General features: G+C 31.3%; 1 protein-coding gene across 1 annotated transcript; it reads left to right on the top strand.

Annotated features, from left to right (window-relative positions):
- The first annotated feature begins 1084 nt into the window (after positions 1-1084).
- Positions 1085-18872, top strand: LOC110031394 (hexose carrier protein HEX6-like). The gene is made up of 3 exons (XM_020734567.1): positions 1085-1307; positions 1384-1706; positions 17660-18872. Exons 1-3 carry the CDS (start codon positions 1136-1138, stop codon positions 18779-18781), a joined length of 1617 nt encoding a protein of 538 aa, XP_020590226.1. The 5' UTR covers positions 1085-1135; the 3' UTR covers positions 18782-18872.
- The last annotated feature ends 48 nt before the right edge of the window (positions 18873-18920 follow it).

The raw sequence follows: 18920 nt of genomic DNA, 5'->3' as shown, positions 1-18920 counted from the left end.
ATTTACTCGAACAAGAGAATAATACGACGATTATAACTCGACAAGATGGCGACTCCTTGGAAATAAAAGACAGAAAAAGAAGAAAAATAGTCCTTTATTGGATAAATGACACCCTATATATAGGTTTCAGGGATATGTAGTACTATTACATATTTATCTTGTTTTAATAGGGATATTGTAAGTTATTATTACACATTTTCATACTTGTAATTGACTCTAGGGTCCTTTCATATTCATAACTGACATTCACACAATTTTATATTCATAACTGCTTGACGAGAGACATTTAATGACTCGTTAATCTTGTCATTCGATTGGTTGAAAGTCTTTGATCGGCCAACATACATTCAGTCGACTGAAAGGTCATCGACCAAACTTCTCAATGGAATCCTGAGTAAAGACCCTACTGTTGTTAGGGTGAACTTGAGTTGTTAGGCAGAGGGTGTATCACCATAATCTGACAGACAAATCTCTTTGGGCAAAGAGCTTTCTAAGAGGACAAGAAAGATGTTTCGTTGGGTGCCTTTTGGCCATCTTTATTAAGATTTCCGAAATCAACTAAGGGAGTTGGCCATGAACGACTGCCCATCAGATTAAATATCTCTATTCATTCGTTCGGCTGTGCCTCCGCTCCATTGACTCCGAGCTTCCACAGGAGGAAACGACGCTTGACATTTCCGTCTTTTCACTATCCCGACACACTATCATTTGGTACTCATAAGAGAGACTCATTAAATTTCATATTTTTGATATACCATATCATACTAATTCGGAATGCCAAAAGATTTTACAGTTTGTATAAATAATTTATATCAACATATTTTCTCTCTTCAAATTATCTAAATATAATTGGAGATAGTTATCCAATCCAACAAAAAATATGTAGATATCCAAAGTACCAAAAATAGGCCTTCAAAAAAAAGTTGGTTTTTCTTTAAGATTTCTTAAACTCAAATTTCTTTTTTATTACCAAAAAAAAAAAAAAAAAAAAAAAAAAAAGATGATTTGTTTGCATAAATTTTTCCGTATCTGTTTTTTTTTTTCAAACCGGCTGGGAAGAAGTCTTCACTCTGCAAATCTTATAAAAGCAAGGTAAAAACTCATTCCGAAAGTCAGGAGAAATCCATACCATCCAATGGCGATAAACGACTCTTCTTCTTCTCCCCCTCCGGCGAAACTTGTCACTAACGGCAAACCCGACCGCCGGCCGGAAGCCTTCGAAGGAAATGTGACTTCCTTCGTTGTCCTGTCCTCCATTGTAGCGGCCTTCGGAGGGATCCTCTTCGGCTACGACATCGGAATATCGGGTACACCCAACATCTCAGCGAATTTAATTTGCCCTATTATCTTCTTCAATTGAATCCGATTGACGAGTTTTGACAGGCGGAGTGACGGCGACGGCCTCATTTCTGAAACGGTTCTTCCCCCATGTGTATCATCAGATGCAGACGGACAAGCACGTCAGCAATTACTGCAAATTCAATAGCGAGATTCTGACGACTTTCACGTCCTCGCTCTACATCGCCGGTCTATTGGCATCCCTATTTGCCTCGCGGATTACAGAGAGATACGGCCGCCGGGCGTCGATGCTCGCCGGAGGTGCCCTGTTTCTGGTCGGTTCGGCGGTCGGAGGAGCTGCGATGAATGTGCAGATGCTTATCTTGGCACGGATTTTGCTTGGATCTGGCATCGGTTTCACCAATCAGGTCAGTGAACTGTTCGAACTTGTGCAGCCGATTTTGTTTTATTTATCGGCTTTTAAATCAATATAATTTTTTTTTTTATCCTTGGGAGTGTTCAGTAGATTATTGATAGATGAATTTAGCAAAGAATTTATCTTAAATCCACACAAACACAAAAAACCCTGAAACTTAAACATTACACTTCATTAAACTGAATTTCATCGCGCTCTGTCTGTTTTTCTTCGTGTTTTATCTTCTTCATGATGTAAATCCGTATTTATTTAATTCGAGTCACAGTCGAATTTACGAGTGTGGCTTTAAAATTTTTCTCGATCGGAATGAATTTGATAACTTTAAATTTAATAAATCCTGTTTGACATGACATAAATGGGTGATGCACCCAAACACGAAAAATTATTCCATACGGACGGACACCGCCGATCCTGACCGTAAATCAGGTGATCTAAGATCAGGATGTATTTCGGTGGGTCACACCTAAATTTTTTTTTTAAAACTGAAATATATCCTGACCGTAGATCACCGTGATCTACGGTCAGGATCGGACACCGCATGCAGAGATACATGCGGTGCGGTGTCCGTACGCAATAATTTCTCCCCAAACGCTGCCCTAATGTGCTGGTTGGGAATTTAGTCTTCAATTAAGAGGTTTAAGATTCAACCTGATGTGGGTATATTTATAATTCATTTCGCTTAATTGTTCTAGATAAATAAATTAAGAGATTCATTTTTTATATTTGATAAATCGGAAAGAATGGGCATCTTGGTCTATTCTTCAGCTGACCGCATGAAAATCTTACTGATTAGGATTTCCTTTTTCTCAAGGCTATATATATATATATATATATAAAAAGTAAGAATTGTCAGACGCTATTATCTGAATGTGCCTAACTATTCGAGTACCGCCCTTACTACAACAAACTGACTAGAGAGGGATTCGAACCCGCGACCTAAGGGGGACTTACGACCTTTGAAGAGACTGCTCTACCAAGAAGCCACGACTGGCGGGACACTAGGACACTAGCATTTATATGACACATACTAAGGGATTGTTTGGTTGCGAGTAGGATTTAGTTTAAATAGATTTTTTTAAATCTTATAAATCTGAATTTATGAAATAATGAAAGGGTTAAATCTTGAAAAAAAATATTTAGCCTGCTAATAAGTAAATCCAAATAAATTTGGAGAAAGACAACCTTAATAAGATTTATCATCCCCCAAGCTTTAATTTCTCCAAATCCCATAAATCCCTCATCCAATGTAATTTATTAAATCCCGGATTTAAGGCAAAATGGGGAAAACAATAGAATTTAAGAATCTTTGGGATTTACGTATGCATATTTTGTCGTTTCACATGATTTAGCATAAATCCGATATAAATTCTGCTTAAAAATGTAGAACCTCTTCGTTAAGAGATAAAATTTTCAGTCAGTAACCGAAGACGAAGACGAAGACGACTTCATCTCTTTATCTAATACCCGAACATTAACTTTTTTAAATTAATATCATCCAAAATTTTCATATCATATTAAAAATATTATTACTTTAATTTCTAAAACTGTATGTATGTATAGATAAGTGCAAGGGAAATAAGTAGTTATGCACCACCAAGCATACACATAAAAAGTATTTTTTTAAAAATTATTATTTTTAATATTAGTATATGATAGAGAAATTAAGATTTTATAGAAATAAATATAAAAATTAAAATAGTAAAAATTTAATGATATATAGCAAATCTCCTTTGGTGGTATTTACAACTTTATTATTTATTTTTTTTAATTGCCAAAAATGCAAGAATACTAAAACAGGGATTTTTGTCCCCGCCAAAAATTCAGTGAGCGCAAACTCATTTGATTTCTTTTTACATGTAAAATATGTTTTAAATTTTGTAATATTTTGTTTATTTATCTTAAATGATAAAATGATTTTTTTTTTAATTTTTTTGGAAAAAAAATGATGTAATTCAAGAAATTTACTATAATGTTAATTGTTAAATTCAATCAACTTAATGATAGATCTAACCTAATTTTTTTTGTTATATGATATATATATTCTTAAGTTTAGCCCTTTAATTAAGCCCTAATTAAAATAGAGAAAGTCTTTTATAACAAAATGTACATATTTATTTACCTAGGTTGAAAAATAAATATAATTAAGGGAGCGCAACAACAGCCCTTTCCCAAATGATATATCAAATCACAAGTATAAATAGATTTGTTGTGGATGAATGCACTAAACTTATATCTATTATGCCAACTATTTTTCTTCCCTTATTATCACAGAGAACATTAAATGTTGAGGGAGCATCAAGAAGCATTAAGGTTGGGCAAGGGTCTTATTTATCTCTCATAATAGGATATCACTGAGTATGGACTCCACTTAAATTTTATTTTCAACTAGTAATGTCATTGAGCATGAGACCCTCATAACAGGGCTAGGGCTTGTCACTGGCTGTCGAGTCAAAAACTTGATAGTTTGCTCAAGCACTCCACTTGGGCTTCCCAAGTTGAGGAAAATTTTAACACATTAGTTCGTAGTTGGCACATGCATTAGCTTGGTAAATTCACTTCTCATTTGTATCGAGACAATTTAGATTATCCATATTTATTGGGAGTGTTTTAAACGCCCAAACTGATGTCCCTCTAAGCCTGTTATTTTGATAAATAGAGTTCTCTTCTAGAGACAACATAAGTGAGCATATATACTTTCTTAGCATCTAAGGCGCTCAGAAAATATAATTCACTAACAAGTTAAGAGAACCATATCAGGTTAATTTTGTCTTTTACATCCTACAAAATAGGACAATATTATACAATGTAGTTGTTACCATTCACTTTTGAAGAGAAGCTACAAGCTTTACTATAATAGGAGTTGAATTACATACATAAGCATTGTGGAACCATATTTCAAATGCCTCCCACTATCAGAATTAAATTATATGGCACTATAAGCAGAATTTGAGAATAACACTTCTGAGGAAAAACACCGACTCTCATGATCATGAAATATAAATTTTATTATTCCACTATAATGTAATACATACTAGGTTTTATACAAAAATGTAATAATTGTTATCAATATTGTAACCTTACTCATGCATCATTTTTTAAGTTCTTGCTTTTTCAAAGTTCCTAAGCCTTCACCTTGCAGAGGATAAACATTATTCAACCATTTTTATTGGCCACTTGGTAATGAAAGTTTATCATCCTAATTGTTGATTAATTTTATAAATAAGTGGAAGTAAACCACTTATGATGACGAAGACTAACATTAAGAAAATTGTTTGGAAAAGCATAATTTATCATTTCAATCATTGTATAACGATTATTACTGATAATGAAAATCAAAACAATGAATTTTCTCACATCCTTTTAATTATAACACATTCAACACCTGCATATAACAATATTCTATTATACTGTTAATAGATAGATTGATTGATCGAGGATTTAATTAAACTACATTAAAGAAATTATAAATATACCTCATGAAGGTTAACTAACAAGAAACTAAAGAGCTTCATCATTTTTTTCGGGGCCTACCACCCCTGCATAAGCTGAAATAGATTATATGCCCTATAACCTATGCTTTGGTATAAAAACTATCATCTTAATCAAGATTTATTTTCTAAGCCATTGTAGTTTAGACCTTCAACCCTTGTAGCAATGAAAAAAATTTCATATAACTTATACTTTATCAACAAAATCTCCAATGTCACCCTACTCAAGGTTGCCCTCAATCAATAAAGTGTTTCCTACCATTTTAACTAATGAGTTAAACCTTGACCTATCTTTATTGGAGACTTGGTTCAAAGTAGTCTAAAGCCTAACAAAAATAAACTCCAATGCAATGAGTACTCACCCTTTTGAGACGACATTTATAGTGTCATACATATCATTACTCCAAGAATATTCAAGGACAAGGGTTGAAAAGAACAAAAAGGTTCATGAACCTAAAATATAGAAACTTTTCACATCAATTCTTAGTAACTCATAGCACACCATCTCTTTATCTTTTATTTTCATTGCGAGATTTTGCCTTATATTATCAATTTATTTTATTATTTTATCAAAATTATAATTATCAATTTTTTTTCTTAAAATTTTTTGAGCTCTAATTTCTTTAACATGACTATAATATAACTTTGAACAGTTAATCATATTTATAAAGTAACCAACCCTATCTTTATTTCAAGAAACATGATAACTTCATTGCATTTCATTAAGTTCATGATGGATCCGAGGGTAGAGGTGGAACCAGCTTGATTTTTTATGTTGGGAAAATCACCAAATGCTTATTTTTAAGTACGCAAATTAACTAAAATACCTAATAAAAAATTTATTGTATTTCACAACTTATATAGAGAAATCCAAATTTTGGAGTAGGTAGTTTTTTACTCCGAATGTAACTTGGTTCTACCTCTATCCGAGGTCAATTTGGTTCAACATCTACTTCAAAAATCAATGTCACTAAGTAATACATTCGCCTATAATTTTGAATATGAAACAATTTTTTGGCAATTTTTTTTCCATATTTTTTTTAAATTTAATGTTAATGAATGATACTTTGATAAAAAATTTGAATAATTAAAAAAATGGTCATATGAACTTGACATTTTTTATGTCAATTAGTATTATCAAGTAATATTCTAACATTAACCTCGAATAAATAAAAAACTATTATTAAATTCCTATTGATCTCTTCCACTAGAGTTAATATCATTTAGTAACACTCTTATATATAATCCTGGATGAATAAGAAATTTTCATGAATTTTCTTGTCCTCATTCACACAAATTAATATTATTCGGTAATACCTTAATGTATAACAATATATTGGTTTAAAAGTCTTGGAAAATTACCCTTGATATTTTTTTAATAGGTTAACATTCTTATCTAAGAGTTTAGCCGACGACTTTGGATGAACCAATTTTTTATAAAATTCTCTTTACCTTATTCACAAATGTTAACATCAGCAACACTTTACATAAATTTGAATGAGTTAATAATTCTCAGTAGATCTTTTTTAGTAACACTCTAGTACAAAAATCTTAGACATGTTAAAAAAACTTGGCACATTTCTCTTGACTTAATTTATACATCTTAATATCATCAACACATTAAAACATAATTTTAGATAAGTCAAAAATCAATAGTGATTTTTTTTTTCTTTCACAAAAGTTCAAGATTATTAAAGGATACATAATCTTATATATGTTGAAAAATCATTGAAATTTTTTTTCTACATCTTTTGTTGTAGGTTAAGGTTTGGGGTGGCATCCCACACTAACAACCCAAGAAGAAGAAAATTTTTTTAAAAAATTATTCATGACCCTTTTTAACATAGATAAAGAGCCAAGATAAAATTACAACATTCATAGACCCCAAAATTATCATGATAAGGTTTCAATCGTGCTAACATACATATGAGAAGAGAAAAACATCAAAAGGTTTAATTTGTGATAAAGGCATTGTGGTTGTGGGTGACCTTTTGATGAGAATGAAGGCTAGTATAGGCTTTGAATATTTAGTTTAGCATTTAAAGATGAGATATATAATTTTTTATAGAATGTTTTAGGACTTTGTTTTTATGGAGATTTAACTGCTTATATTAGTATAAATTAAGCTAGTTTGGACTAAATTAGAATATATACATAAGAAAGTGGTTAATGATTTTGTAAATGGATAAAAATTTATATGAGTGATTTTGGGATTTTAGGTATGTTGAGAGGACGTTAATAAGTTTGATGATATGAATTACGATAATATCAAATAAAAATAAAAAATATAATGAATATAACTATCTAATTTTACGTAATAAAGATAAGCTTGAGCCGCTAAGCACCAAACTAATTAAAGAGAAAATTTTCCCTCAATTTTTTTTCTATCTAATATCTACAACTCATTAGACACTAACTACATTTATAGGTATTACAATGACAAAATTCAAAAAAAAAAAAAAAAAAACTTTTTACAGAAAGGAAGGAGATTGTTAATTGAGAGCGATTAATTGAGGAATGTGTAAACGAACTTTGTGAATTGATTTTTTTTCTTATCATATCCAACCAATATAAACCTCCAAATTTGAAATTTTGAAAATTTAAATTTAAATAACAAAACCCAAAATTTAATTATTTCTTTTTTATTCAACTGTTATAATATGCTTTGTATGAATTTTTTCTTGGGTATTTATAGCCAATCTTTTGGCTTTTTTTTCTTAATTCACATGATTTGCTACATTAACTCCTCTATGATTAATTTAACTCAGCTCTATAGAGTTGAAATCCAAGAACTCATTTATTAAATAGGAGCTAGATTCTACAAATTTGTGTGAGCCAACTATATGTCCTCTAAAGGTGGATTTATTTTCCAATGAATTAGAACATGATGCTTGATAGCAAAATAAATGGTTTTTTTCCTTAATGATAATTTTGTAAAACTCGGAAAAAAAGGGATTCTGCAAGTTGTGAACTATGTATCATCCTAAAACTTAGATTGAATAAGTAGAGGTTTGCTAACTGGTTCTTATAATTGATTATCTTCAACATCAATAAAATGGTGAGTTGGCATATCAGTAAGAAAATCAAGATGGTAGGCACTATATCCAACTATTTTAAGTATTTTAAACTTCCTACAAGCTCTTGCTTGCTATTTTCTTAACTTTATGGTGTGATATCACTTAGAGAGAATGTGGATCAAAGCATATTCACATTTTTATTGTTGGATATAGTGTTATTATGATTTGATTTAGAAGGATATTTTTATTACTTGAATTAATTTACTTTCATATAGTAACATAAAGACTTTCAGAATTGTTTGCAAATAAAAATAACAAATCAAAGAATGGATGAGATGGGAGGTTGGCTACATCAATAGGTTGTCTAGGGTTTTTACCATATACTACTTGAAATTTTTGTACTTAAAAAAAAGATTATTATATGCGAATTCAGAGGTTAGTAGATACAAGCTTTAATTTTCTAAAATTTTTCCTATGAGACACCTCAATAGATTTCCTAAAGTTTGATTAACTACCTTATATTGATCATTAGTTTGAGAATGAATGACAGTTACAAATTTTAATTTAGAGCCTAATAACTTCAAATGTGTCTTTCAAAAATAAAAAAAATAAACTAAACATCAAAGTCAAACATAGTGGTTGAAGATAGGCTATGTAAACATAAAATTTTTTTAATGAAAAATTTTGCAATGTGGGGGGCATCATTTGTTTTTGAACATTGTAAGGAATTGATTTTCTTTGAGAAGTGATCAACTAGAACAAAAATTCTATAATATCCTCGAGCCATACGAGAAAAGTTCAAGACAAATTTATAGAGAGGTCATCCAAAGGCCTGTGATATTCAAATTTTTCTTGTTTATATCTAAGTCAAACATCTAACGTGATGAATCAAATTAGTCAAAATTGTTTAATTTCAACATTATCAATGCACTTAAACATTTTTAAAAAAAATATTTTTTTTTTATTATGGGGATCACTATGGGCCATCTGATGTAAGGTTAAAATTTTAGTAGTATTTATAAGGAATGTCACTCCAATTACAATTAAATAGACCGCATATATCTATATAAGAGAATGCCTTGATTGGAGATTGGATAAAGCTTAGATGCATGAAGGATTTTTGAGTTTAACTGCTTCTACATAACCACTATTTTTAGACTTTTAGTGCCTAACCACCACTATTGAACTATCATAGTTTGATTGCTGTTATTGGACAAGTATTGTTTGACCACCACCCATCCACAATAATCAAATCATTGCTACCCCTAAAAAAAAAAAAATTGTCGCCCCTTGATCATCGTCATACCTCCAATGTTGTTGTTAGAATGTCGCCACCAGTCCATAGTAATTGGATATGATTGTTAATGTCAAATCATCGCCACCCAACTATAGTCATTGTACCACTGCTGATTAACCACCAACCAATATCATCCTATCAAACTACGTTTGAAACTATTTCTTATACACATTTTCCACTATCCTGGTAGAAAGCCATGCTGATAATCTACACCCTTGTAATTATTTTATATTCTCTTCAGAAGATAGGAAAAAAATATTCCCTTTTGATTTTTCATATAGAAAATTTTAATCTCATGTGCTTGATCTTTATCTTGTTTATCTGTATAATTTGTGTGAAATTAGAACATCAAAATTTTTATTATAAAATTTTTATTATATGACCGCAAAATTTTTGGGATGCAACACTATTTATTTGCTTACTTTTATCAAACAATGCTATGTATATATATATATATATATATATGAAAGTTTAGGTATGAGATATATAAATACATAAGAGTTGTGTGAAATCTATTTAAATTTTTAAATTTATATCTGTACTTTAGTTCCCTTGTGATTTGTTCTTTCTTAATTCTTGGGAGGTAAAACTTTTTTGTGACTTAACACCATTAAATATGTATGTATGGCATGTTTGAACAAAAATAGAAAGAGCTGCCATATGCATTTTATTTAGGGAAATTAAGGCCCATGTCCTCCTTTATTACTGAAAAAAAGGATACAAAAAAGACACTATACATAAAGGACTTAAAAAAGGTTGAATGAAAACTAAAAGTTATAAGAACCCATAACAAACATACTATAAAAAATAAACAAAAGACTAAATAACTCAGAATATCCAATAAAAGTCTACTAATCCATATCAAACATAGCCAAAAAACTAGGAATGCTCTATTAAAACTAGATTGAAACTAACAAGTGCAAACAATAATATCAAGACGAATTCCAACTGAACCATAAGAAAATAATCCAAACTGTAGAAGATCCCCAACATTAAGATCCAATATAGAGGGGCTCCAACTGAAACATATATGTAGAATTCAAAAGATAACTGCACATCTCTAACAAAGAGTTAGAGAGCCAAAAATGGCAGGAGATCCTCAGTAACTCAAAAGAGCTAATAATAGCATAAGATTTCTGTTAGTATCAAGCAAATACAAAAAAAAGGAGGCTAATCAAACTAAGGAAAAATTATAATCCTAACAAGTGAGCTTAAGTAAACTAAACAAACTAAGCAAGTATCTTCATCCAAGAATCCAGAAAAGAATGAAAGCATTTAAACAAAACTTATAGTAAGAATAAGAAAATAAGAAGAAATCCCTAAAAAGATGCACTTATTAAATGATAGAAACAAAATATCAAAGTGACAACTAAATTCCATCCAAATAATAGATGCAAATAAATAATAAACCAACATTGTAACAAATTCCAAAGAAGAATAGGGATGCTAAGATAGATCTCCTAAAAAGGGTTGAGACTCAATATAAAGTTTGGGTACATCATAGCTCAAAACACCAGTCAACAAACCCACTAAGCCAGACCATCAAATGCAATATCTAAATTATCAATAAAGATTTCAAGGAAAAAGTTGCATAAAGAAAATGAACCAAGAAGAAAACATGTCAAGAGAAGATCTGCTCATATATACTAAGATAAGAAAATGTCTACAAATACATACTAAAGTTAAGGAAATATTCCCTCTTCAAACTGAGCAACAACCACCAACATAAACAGCATCCTAATAATAAATAACCACCAGTTAAAATACAACAATCTCCAACATCTAACAGTTGGATCATGATAATAGAAGAAAGAAGAACACATGAATTTCAGCCTTAAAATTTAAACCATAGCCGTCAACACAACATTATAGAAAGTCCAAGTAAGAACAAACAAAAAACCAACACATATAGAAGAACTTGCAAAAGCAATTCAAAATAACAACAGGAAATGAAAAACATATAAAACACATTCTAAGAAATATTGAAATTCATCCAAGAATAATTAATAATCCAAGTCAAATAACCTAGAATATTCATAAAAATCAATGAATTTAATACAAAGCTATAGAAACAAAATAAAATAAGGAGAACTAAAAATTAAGCTCAGTTCCTTATATACAAATACCAAACAAAGAATCATAAGAGGGATAGGAAAAGAACCAAGAGCACATGCATACATGACCTACACATAAACATTAAAATTCCAACAAAAAACTATGCATAATATAAATCAAAGATCCAAAGTATTCAAAAGTACGATTGAATTTTAATGTAAGGCTCAAAATGAAAGTAAAATGAAGTGAAGATACATTCTTATGTACTAAGGTTAAGCAAAATAGCTTCAATTATATAATTTTTTTTAAGGAAAACCTCTATAAATAGACATAACAAAAAAGAATATCCAATCCAAAAATTATGAAAATTTCACGAGTAAAAGGACTAAAAATAATCAACAACAATAACAACAATAACAAGAAGCTTTTATCCCACTAAGTTGGGTTGGTTAATTGAGTCCTTTTTCTCCATTGTGTCCTATTGAGTGTCGTATTTTCATTTAATTCTAATAAATTAAGATAATTTCTATATAATATGCCCAAGTCTTTCATGGTAAATCTATGCCTTTCTTAACATAAGTAAAATCGAAAACATCCACGCTCCTAATTGTATCATCAGATGGTTGACGCTTAATGTGATCAAACCATATAAGATGACTCTCTCAAATTTTGTCTGCCACTGGAGCTACACAAACCCTATCACAGATATATTCATTTTGCATTTTATCTCTAAATGTAAAGCCACTCATCCACTTAAACTTCCTCATCTCGGCAACACTTGAGTTGGTTTTATGCTTCTCTTTTAAAGGTCAACATTCTGCATTAGAGAGCATTGCAAGTTTTACCACCATCTTATAAATTTTTTCTTTCAGACTAAGTGGTACATTTCAATCACACAATAGGCTCGATGCATTCCTCCTCTTCAACATACCGGCTTGAATTCTACTAATAACATCCTGATCTATATCACCATCACTTTCAAAAATAGACCCGAGATATCTAAAACAATCAAACCTTTTAATAATTTGATCACCCATAGTTACAACTCTGCCACTATAATTAACACTACTAAAATTACATTTCATGTATTTAGTTTTAGTCCTACTCAAATCAAGGCTTTTAGACTCTAATGTAGACCTCCATAACTCAACTTTTTTTCTCGAACTCTTACGCCTTATCCAGAGAAGGATATCATCAGCGAAATGCATACACCAAGGTACATCCACATCCTCCTGTAAATGTCCGCTGTAAATGTCCGGTAAAAGCATCCATAACTAAAGCAAAAGGATATGGGCTTAAAGTCGATCCTTGATGTAATCCAACATAAATAGGAAAATATTTGGTCAATCCGCCTTCTATTCAAAGACGAGTAACCACTATATTATGCATATCCTTAATGACTTGAATAAAAGTCATATCAACACTTTTCTTCACTAGAAATATCTAAAGGATTTCTCTTGGAACCTTATCGTAAGCTTTTTCTAAATCAATAAAATCATATGTAGATCCTCCTTATTCTCTGTGTACTTCTTCATCAAACCTCTCAATAAATATATAACTTCCATAGTAGACATAATCGACATAAATCCAAACTTATTATGAGAAATCTTTGTAATACATCTTAACCTATGTTCCATTACCTTTTCCCATAATTTTAAAGCATTATACATCAATTTTATTCTTCTATAATTTGCACACTCTTGCTAAGAAACTCCTTTATTCTTTAAAAATGAGACCAAAATAGTCTTCCTCCACTATTCAGACATCTTTTTTCATTTTTAAAATAACATTAAAAAATTTAATAAGCTAAGAAACTCTCAAATCTCCTAATTATTTTCACACTTTAACTGGGATATCATCAGGTCATACAAATTTTTTACCCTTTATTTTGTTTAAATCTTCCTCAACTTCGACGGTAACAATGAAACATTTTATTATTATTAATGATACTAAAATCAATAAGGTCGATCAACACTCCTTTATTCTTTAAAAAGGAGACCAAAATAGTCTTCCTCCACTGTTCAGACATCTTTTTCATTTTTAAAATAACATTAAAAAGTGTAATAAGCTAAGAAACTCCCAAATCTCCTAATTATTTTCACACTTCAATTGGGATATCATCAGGTCACACAAATTTTTCACCCTTTAGTTTGTTTAAAGCTTCCTCAACTTCTTTTTTAATAATGCAACGGTAACAATGAAACATTTTATTATTATTAATGATAATAAAATCAATAAGGTCGATTAAATTTTAAGAAACTTCATTGAAAAGTTTATAAAAATAACTTACCCACCTATGTTGAATATCTTTTCCTAAGAAAAACACTTTTTTATTTTCATCTTTAATACACTTTACTTGAGTTAAATCTTTAATTTTTTTTCTTTTTGTTTGGCTTGTTTAAACATATAATTTTCATTCTCTTTAGTATCTAATCTATTGTAAAGATCACTAAATGTTTAATTTTTAGCCTAAAAAATTATTCTCATAGAATCCCTAGAAGCCATTTTATATTTTTCCCAATTCTCTAAACTTTTATATTTAAACCAATTTTTATTACAAAACTTCTTATATATTATCTTTTTTTGCCCATTATTATTCCACCACCAACTATTTTTATTTAGAAAATTTTCTTTTTGATTCTCCAAATACTCCTTTTGATTCTCCAAGTATATCTTTTGCTTGTTTAATAGTGTTTGTTACTTTATCTCATATAGAATTTGCTTCTTCATGAACATCCCAAATCTTAAAATCTTGAAGTTTACTTATAAAAATAATTTTATTTGTGTCTTTTAGACGTTTTCATCTAATTCTATAACAATGATTCCTAATATTCATTATTTTACAACTCTTTATCTTAAAATTCATAACTAATAATCGATGTTGAGTACTCAAATTCTCACTTGGAATGACCTTAAAATCCTTACATTCTTGACGAGCTCTTCTTCTCATAAGAAATAATCAATTTGTGTTTTATTAGATCCATTCTTATAAGTAATAATATGCTCATCTCTTTTCTTGAAAAAAATATTGGCAATGGTAAAATCATACGTTAAAACAAAATCTAATATTACTCTACCTTTTTTATTAATCTCTCTAAAATCATAGCCACCATGAGTATTTCTAAAATCTTCTACCTCAGTATCAACATCCATTTAAATCTCTTCCAATAAAAATTCCTTCTTCAAGTGGTATCATTTGTATTAATTCTTCTAGGTAATTCCAGAATTTTTTCTTTATAACATATATTTAAACCTACTTGAGGACCATAAACACTACTATTAAAAATCTTAGTATCAACAACAATCTTAAGTGCTAAAATTCTATATTCTATTCTACTAATTTTTACAACATTATCTATCAGACACTGCCATTGTAGGGTCCCAAGCCCCGAATATAAAAAGTGAAGGCTTGTATTAGGCGGTCGACAAATAGTATAAAATTTATCAAAATAATCATAGGAAAAAATTGAGGAAAAAACAATGATTAAGAAGATCCAACAAGATTAATTCAAGATTATAAAATAAATTGATACAATTAGGAATCTTTTTTTCTTAATTTCCATATTTTGTTCCTTGAGTAACAATCCAGTGAATAATACAAATGAGAACCTCAATTTGTTTAGAATTATTTTGAAAAGTTCAACAATTTCTTTCATACCAAATATAGTTAGTCATAATAAAAAAGCAAAAAAGTAAAACCTTTCATAAATATTACATTACCTTTTAACAAAATAGTTTCTTGAAAAAATTGACGGTTGTCATAATAAAAAAACCAAAATGAAAACAACCATGAATAAGAGAATGAAAAAATGGATATTCAAAGAAAATATGAAAATTAGATTCCATCTCATTAGAATAATGCACACAGTAAGGATTAACATGAATGGCTATACTAACAAGAATGTGATAAGTTTTAAGCCTTATATGCATAATTTTTTACATATGAAAAACAAATTTGATAGTATTCCCTTTAAGCCAACTCAACTTACTCCAAGCATGATAAATGAATTTTCCATACAAGGAGAAATAAACAAATTTGTGGGAGTAATAGTTTAAGATTTTCCGAAGGCAAGTTAAGCCATATGAAATATTACATATATTATCGATTAAATGAGGAGTATTAGAGTTATAAGTAAGAATACAATTACCATTATAATTTCACAATTTTTTATACATTTAAGGTAGTTGAACCAATTAAAAATGAAATACCCAAGTTTCACATATAAAGAGGAGCCATAAAACTAAGGATCAAAATAGAATCAGAAGTGGAGATTGTAAGAAGTCACCTAAAAAGTTAAAGAAAATTTGATCTTAAGAACAATTTTAACGATATCTTTCTAGAAAGTAGAAACTGAAGAACAGTTATTTCTCCAAACTGAATCATGATGATCAACACACCATCTAGTAAGATAAGAATTATAATTATTAATCCTTCAAATAATTTTGGCTTTGCATAAAGTATTAATAGTGTCAAGAAAGGAGAAACCAAGACCATCATTATGCTTAGATAAATTAACAGTACTCTTAGTGATAATATCCATCTTCTTATATCTATCATTATTATGAAGGAAATTATTAATAAGAGAAGAAATCTTCTTTGTATGTCCTTTTGGTAGAAGAGATGATCAAAATAAATAATATGCATAACTCCAAATAATATATCTAATTAATTTAAGTCTACCAGCCGCGAAAAGAATTTTTTCTTCTATCAAGCCAACCCTCAATGAAGTTTATCTAAAAGCTTATTACAATCCATAATAGTAAGCTTGGAATGTTTAACAGAAACTCTCAAATAATACCAAAATAAATCTTTCATAGTAAAACCCAAAATTTAACATAACATTCTACATAACAGGATCAAGAGACCTAGAAAAGCATATAGCTGACAAAAAGATAAGAAGTTTTACTGAAAATATTAAAAAAATAACATTAGGGGAATTTCTATTAGGAATTTTTGGGCAAGACGTGGGGTCAAGAGCAAAAGTAGAATAGGATATACAGGGAATCTATTTCCATTCACATATAACAGGTAAAAAAACTTTATTCCTTTTTATATCCAAAGTAATATAATCAGGGAGAGTATAATAAATAGATATTTGAATATTGAATTTAACAAAGGTTAATCAAGAAAATTTTACTGTAAGAGAATCAATAGCGAGTGGCACACTGAATTTACTTGCAATGTAAGAGATCCCAGACAACAACCAATAATATAGAAATAGATTAGGAATCTTAACCCAAACCAGAACTTCTTTGAAATCTTCTTTCACATGTATGAAATCAGAAGACCATTTATTTAAAATGAATGGTTTATCATTTAAAAATAAACTCGGACATTAAGCGTTTGATAGCTTGAAGTAGATTAATGTAGGTCCTTCTAAGTGCATATCCCACCAAGGCCAGATGCCTCTGTTGAGTGCTCTCCTTAGCTTGACTTTCAGATAAACAAACTTTATGATCACAAGAAGAATTATATGAACGATTAAAAGAAGAGGAAGAAAGATGTGTAGAGGTCAACCCCTTCTAGTTAAGGGAAAGGTCAGGGCACGGCCAGTAAAAATCGAGAAGAAGAGGAAGGAAGAGGGGGTAAAGATAGAAGATTCATAAGAACAAGAAGGGGCAAAAGCCCCAAAAACAGAAAGTAAACACTAGTAATCTATCATAAGAAGAGAAAAACAGGTTTTCCTAAGAGAAGGGAAAAGAAAACAAAAACCTATAGGAGCGCTCTCAAGACCCAACGATCTTGACAATGAAACTTCACCCCCCACTTTACTCGTAACTATCAAATGTGTTAATATATTGATCAAAATTAAAATGAAGAATTTAAAAATGTCAAATTTGATGCACACTTAAAAGCTTCTACAAAATTTTTTAATATGAAAAATGCAGAAAATTATAAAAGAAATAAATGAAATCACTATATTCACAAGGAATTCCTTATGTTTGACAACTTAAGGATAGCAAATCTTTTGGAGATTATTTAGACCAAAAAAAAAAATCATGGCCAAAGAATTGGAAAAAAAAAAAACTTTTTTTTTAATATTCGATCTTATATAATTGATTTTCTTCCGTTTTTTCAAACTTGCAGTCCATTCCACTCTACCTATCCGAGATGTCGCCGCCGAAATACCGAGGAGCCCTCACCGGCGGCTTCGATATCTGCGTCAGCTTCGGAATCCTCGTCGCCAACCTCGTCAACTACGGAACCCAAAAAATCAAAGCCGGCTGGGGCTGGCGTATCTCCCTCTCCCTCGCCGCCTTCCCTGCCCTTCTCCTCTTCATCGGCGTCCTCTTCCTCCCCGAAACTCCCACCAACATAATCCAGCGACATGGCGGCGATCTCCGAGAAGCCCGCCGCGTGCTTCAAAAGATCCGCGGCACAGAAAACGTCGAAAAGGAGCTGCAAGACCTCGCAACGGTCGTAACCAATGCCTCCAAAGCCGCGGAGGAAGAAAGCCCCTTTCGTCGCATATTTCGAAGAAACTACCGCCCCCATCTCGTAATGGCTCTGTTCCTCCCCTTCTTTCAGCAGGTCACCGGCATCAATGCCGTGAACTTCTACGCCCCTGTTATGTTCCGCACCATCGGGCAGAAGGAGAGCGCTTCCCTCATGTCCGCGGTGATCACGCGATGCATCTCCTTGACGTGCACGGTTGTGGCGTCGCTGTGGTTGGTGGACAGATATGGTCGGCGGCCTCTGTTTCTCACCGGCGGACTGGTGATGTTTATGGCTCATGCGGTGCTCGGCGGGCTTCTGGCGGCGGAGCTACATGATCATGGTTCGGTGCCTACTACCATCGCTTACCTGGTGCTCGTAATGGTCTGTGTTTTCGTGGGGAGCTACGGGTGGTCATGGGGGCCGCTTGCGTGGCTGGTGACCAGCGAGATCTTTCCTCTGGAGATAAGGTCGGCTGGGCAGAGTATTCAGGTGTCGGTGAACTTTCTCAGCACTTTTGCGGTGGCGCAGAGCGTGCTGGAGATGCTGTGCAATCTAAGATTTTCAACTTTCTTCCTGTTCGCCGGATTTGTTATGCTAATGACATCGTTTGTGTTTTTTCTGGTGCCGGAGACGAAGGGCGTGCCGTTGGATCATATGATGGAGATTGTTTGGAGTAAGCACTGGTATTGGAAGAGGTTTGTGGTTTCTGGCAGGGGCGGCGAGGAGGTAGAAGGAAGAATAAAGGATAAGAACACCGATGTTCTGATATGAAGGATTTAGGGTTTGCTGGTGAAAAATTCTTGGACTTGTGTTAAGTTTCTAGGCTTATTTACATATTTTATAACAATTTAATGTTAATGCCTGCGTGAAATTGCATTTTCTTTTGCAATTATTTTATATATATATATAT

This window comes from Phalaenopsis equestris, unplaced genomic scaffold, assembly GCF_001263595.1.
Source record: "Phalaenopsis equestris unplaced genomic scaffold, ASM126359v1 Scaffold000804, whole genome shotgun sequence".
NCBI classification, from domain to species: Eukaryota; Viridiplantae; Streptophyta; class Magnoliopsida; order Asparagales; family Orchidaceae; genus Phalaenopsis; species Phalaenopsis equestris.
This window is presented reverse-complemented; position numbering and strand designations above follow the sequence as displayed.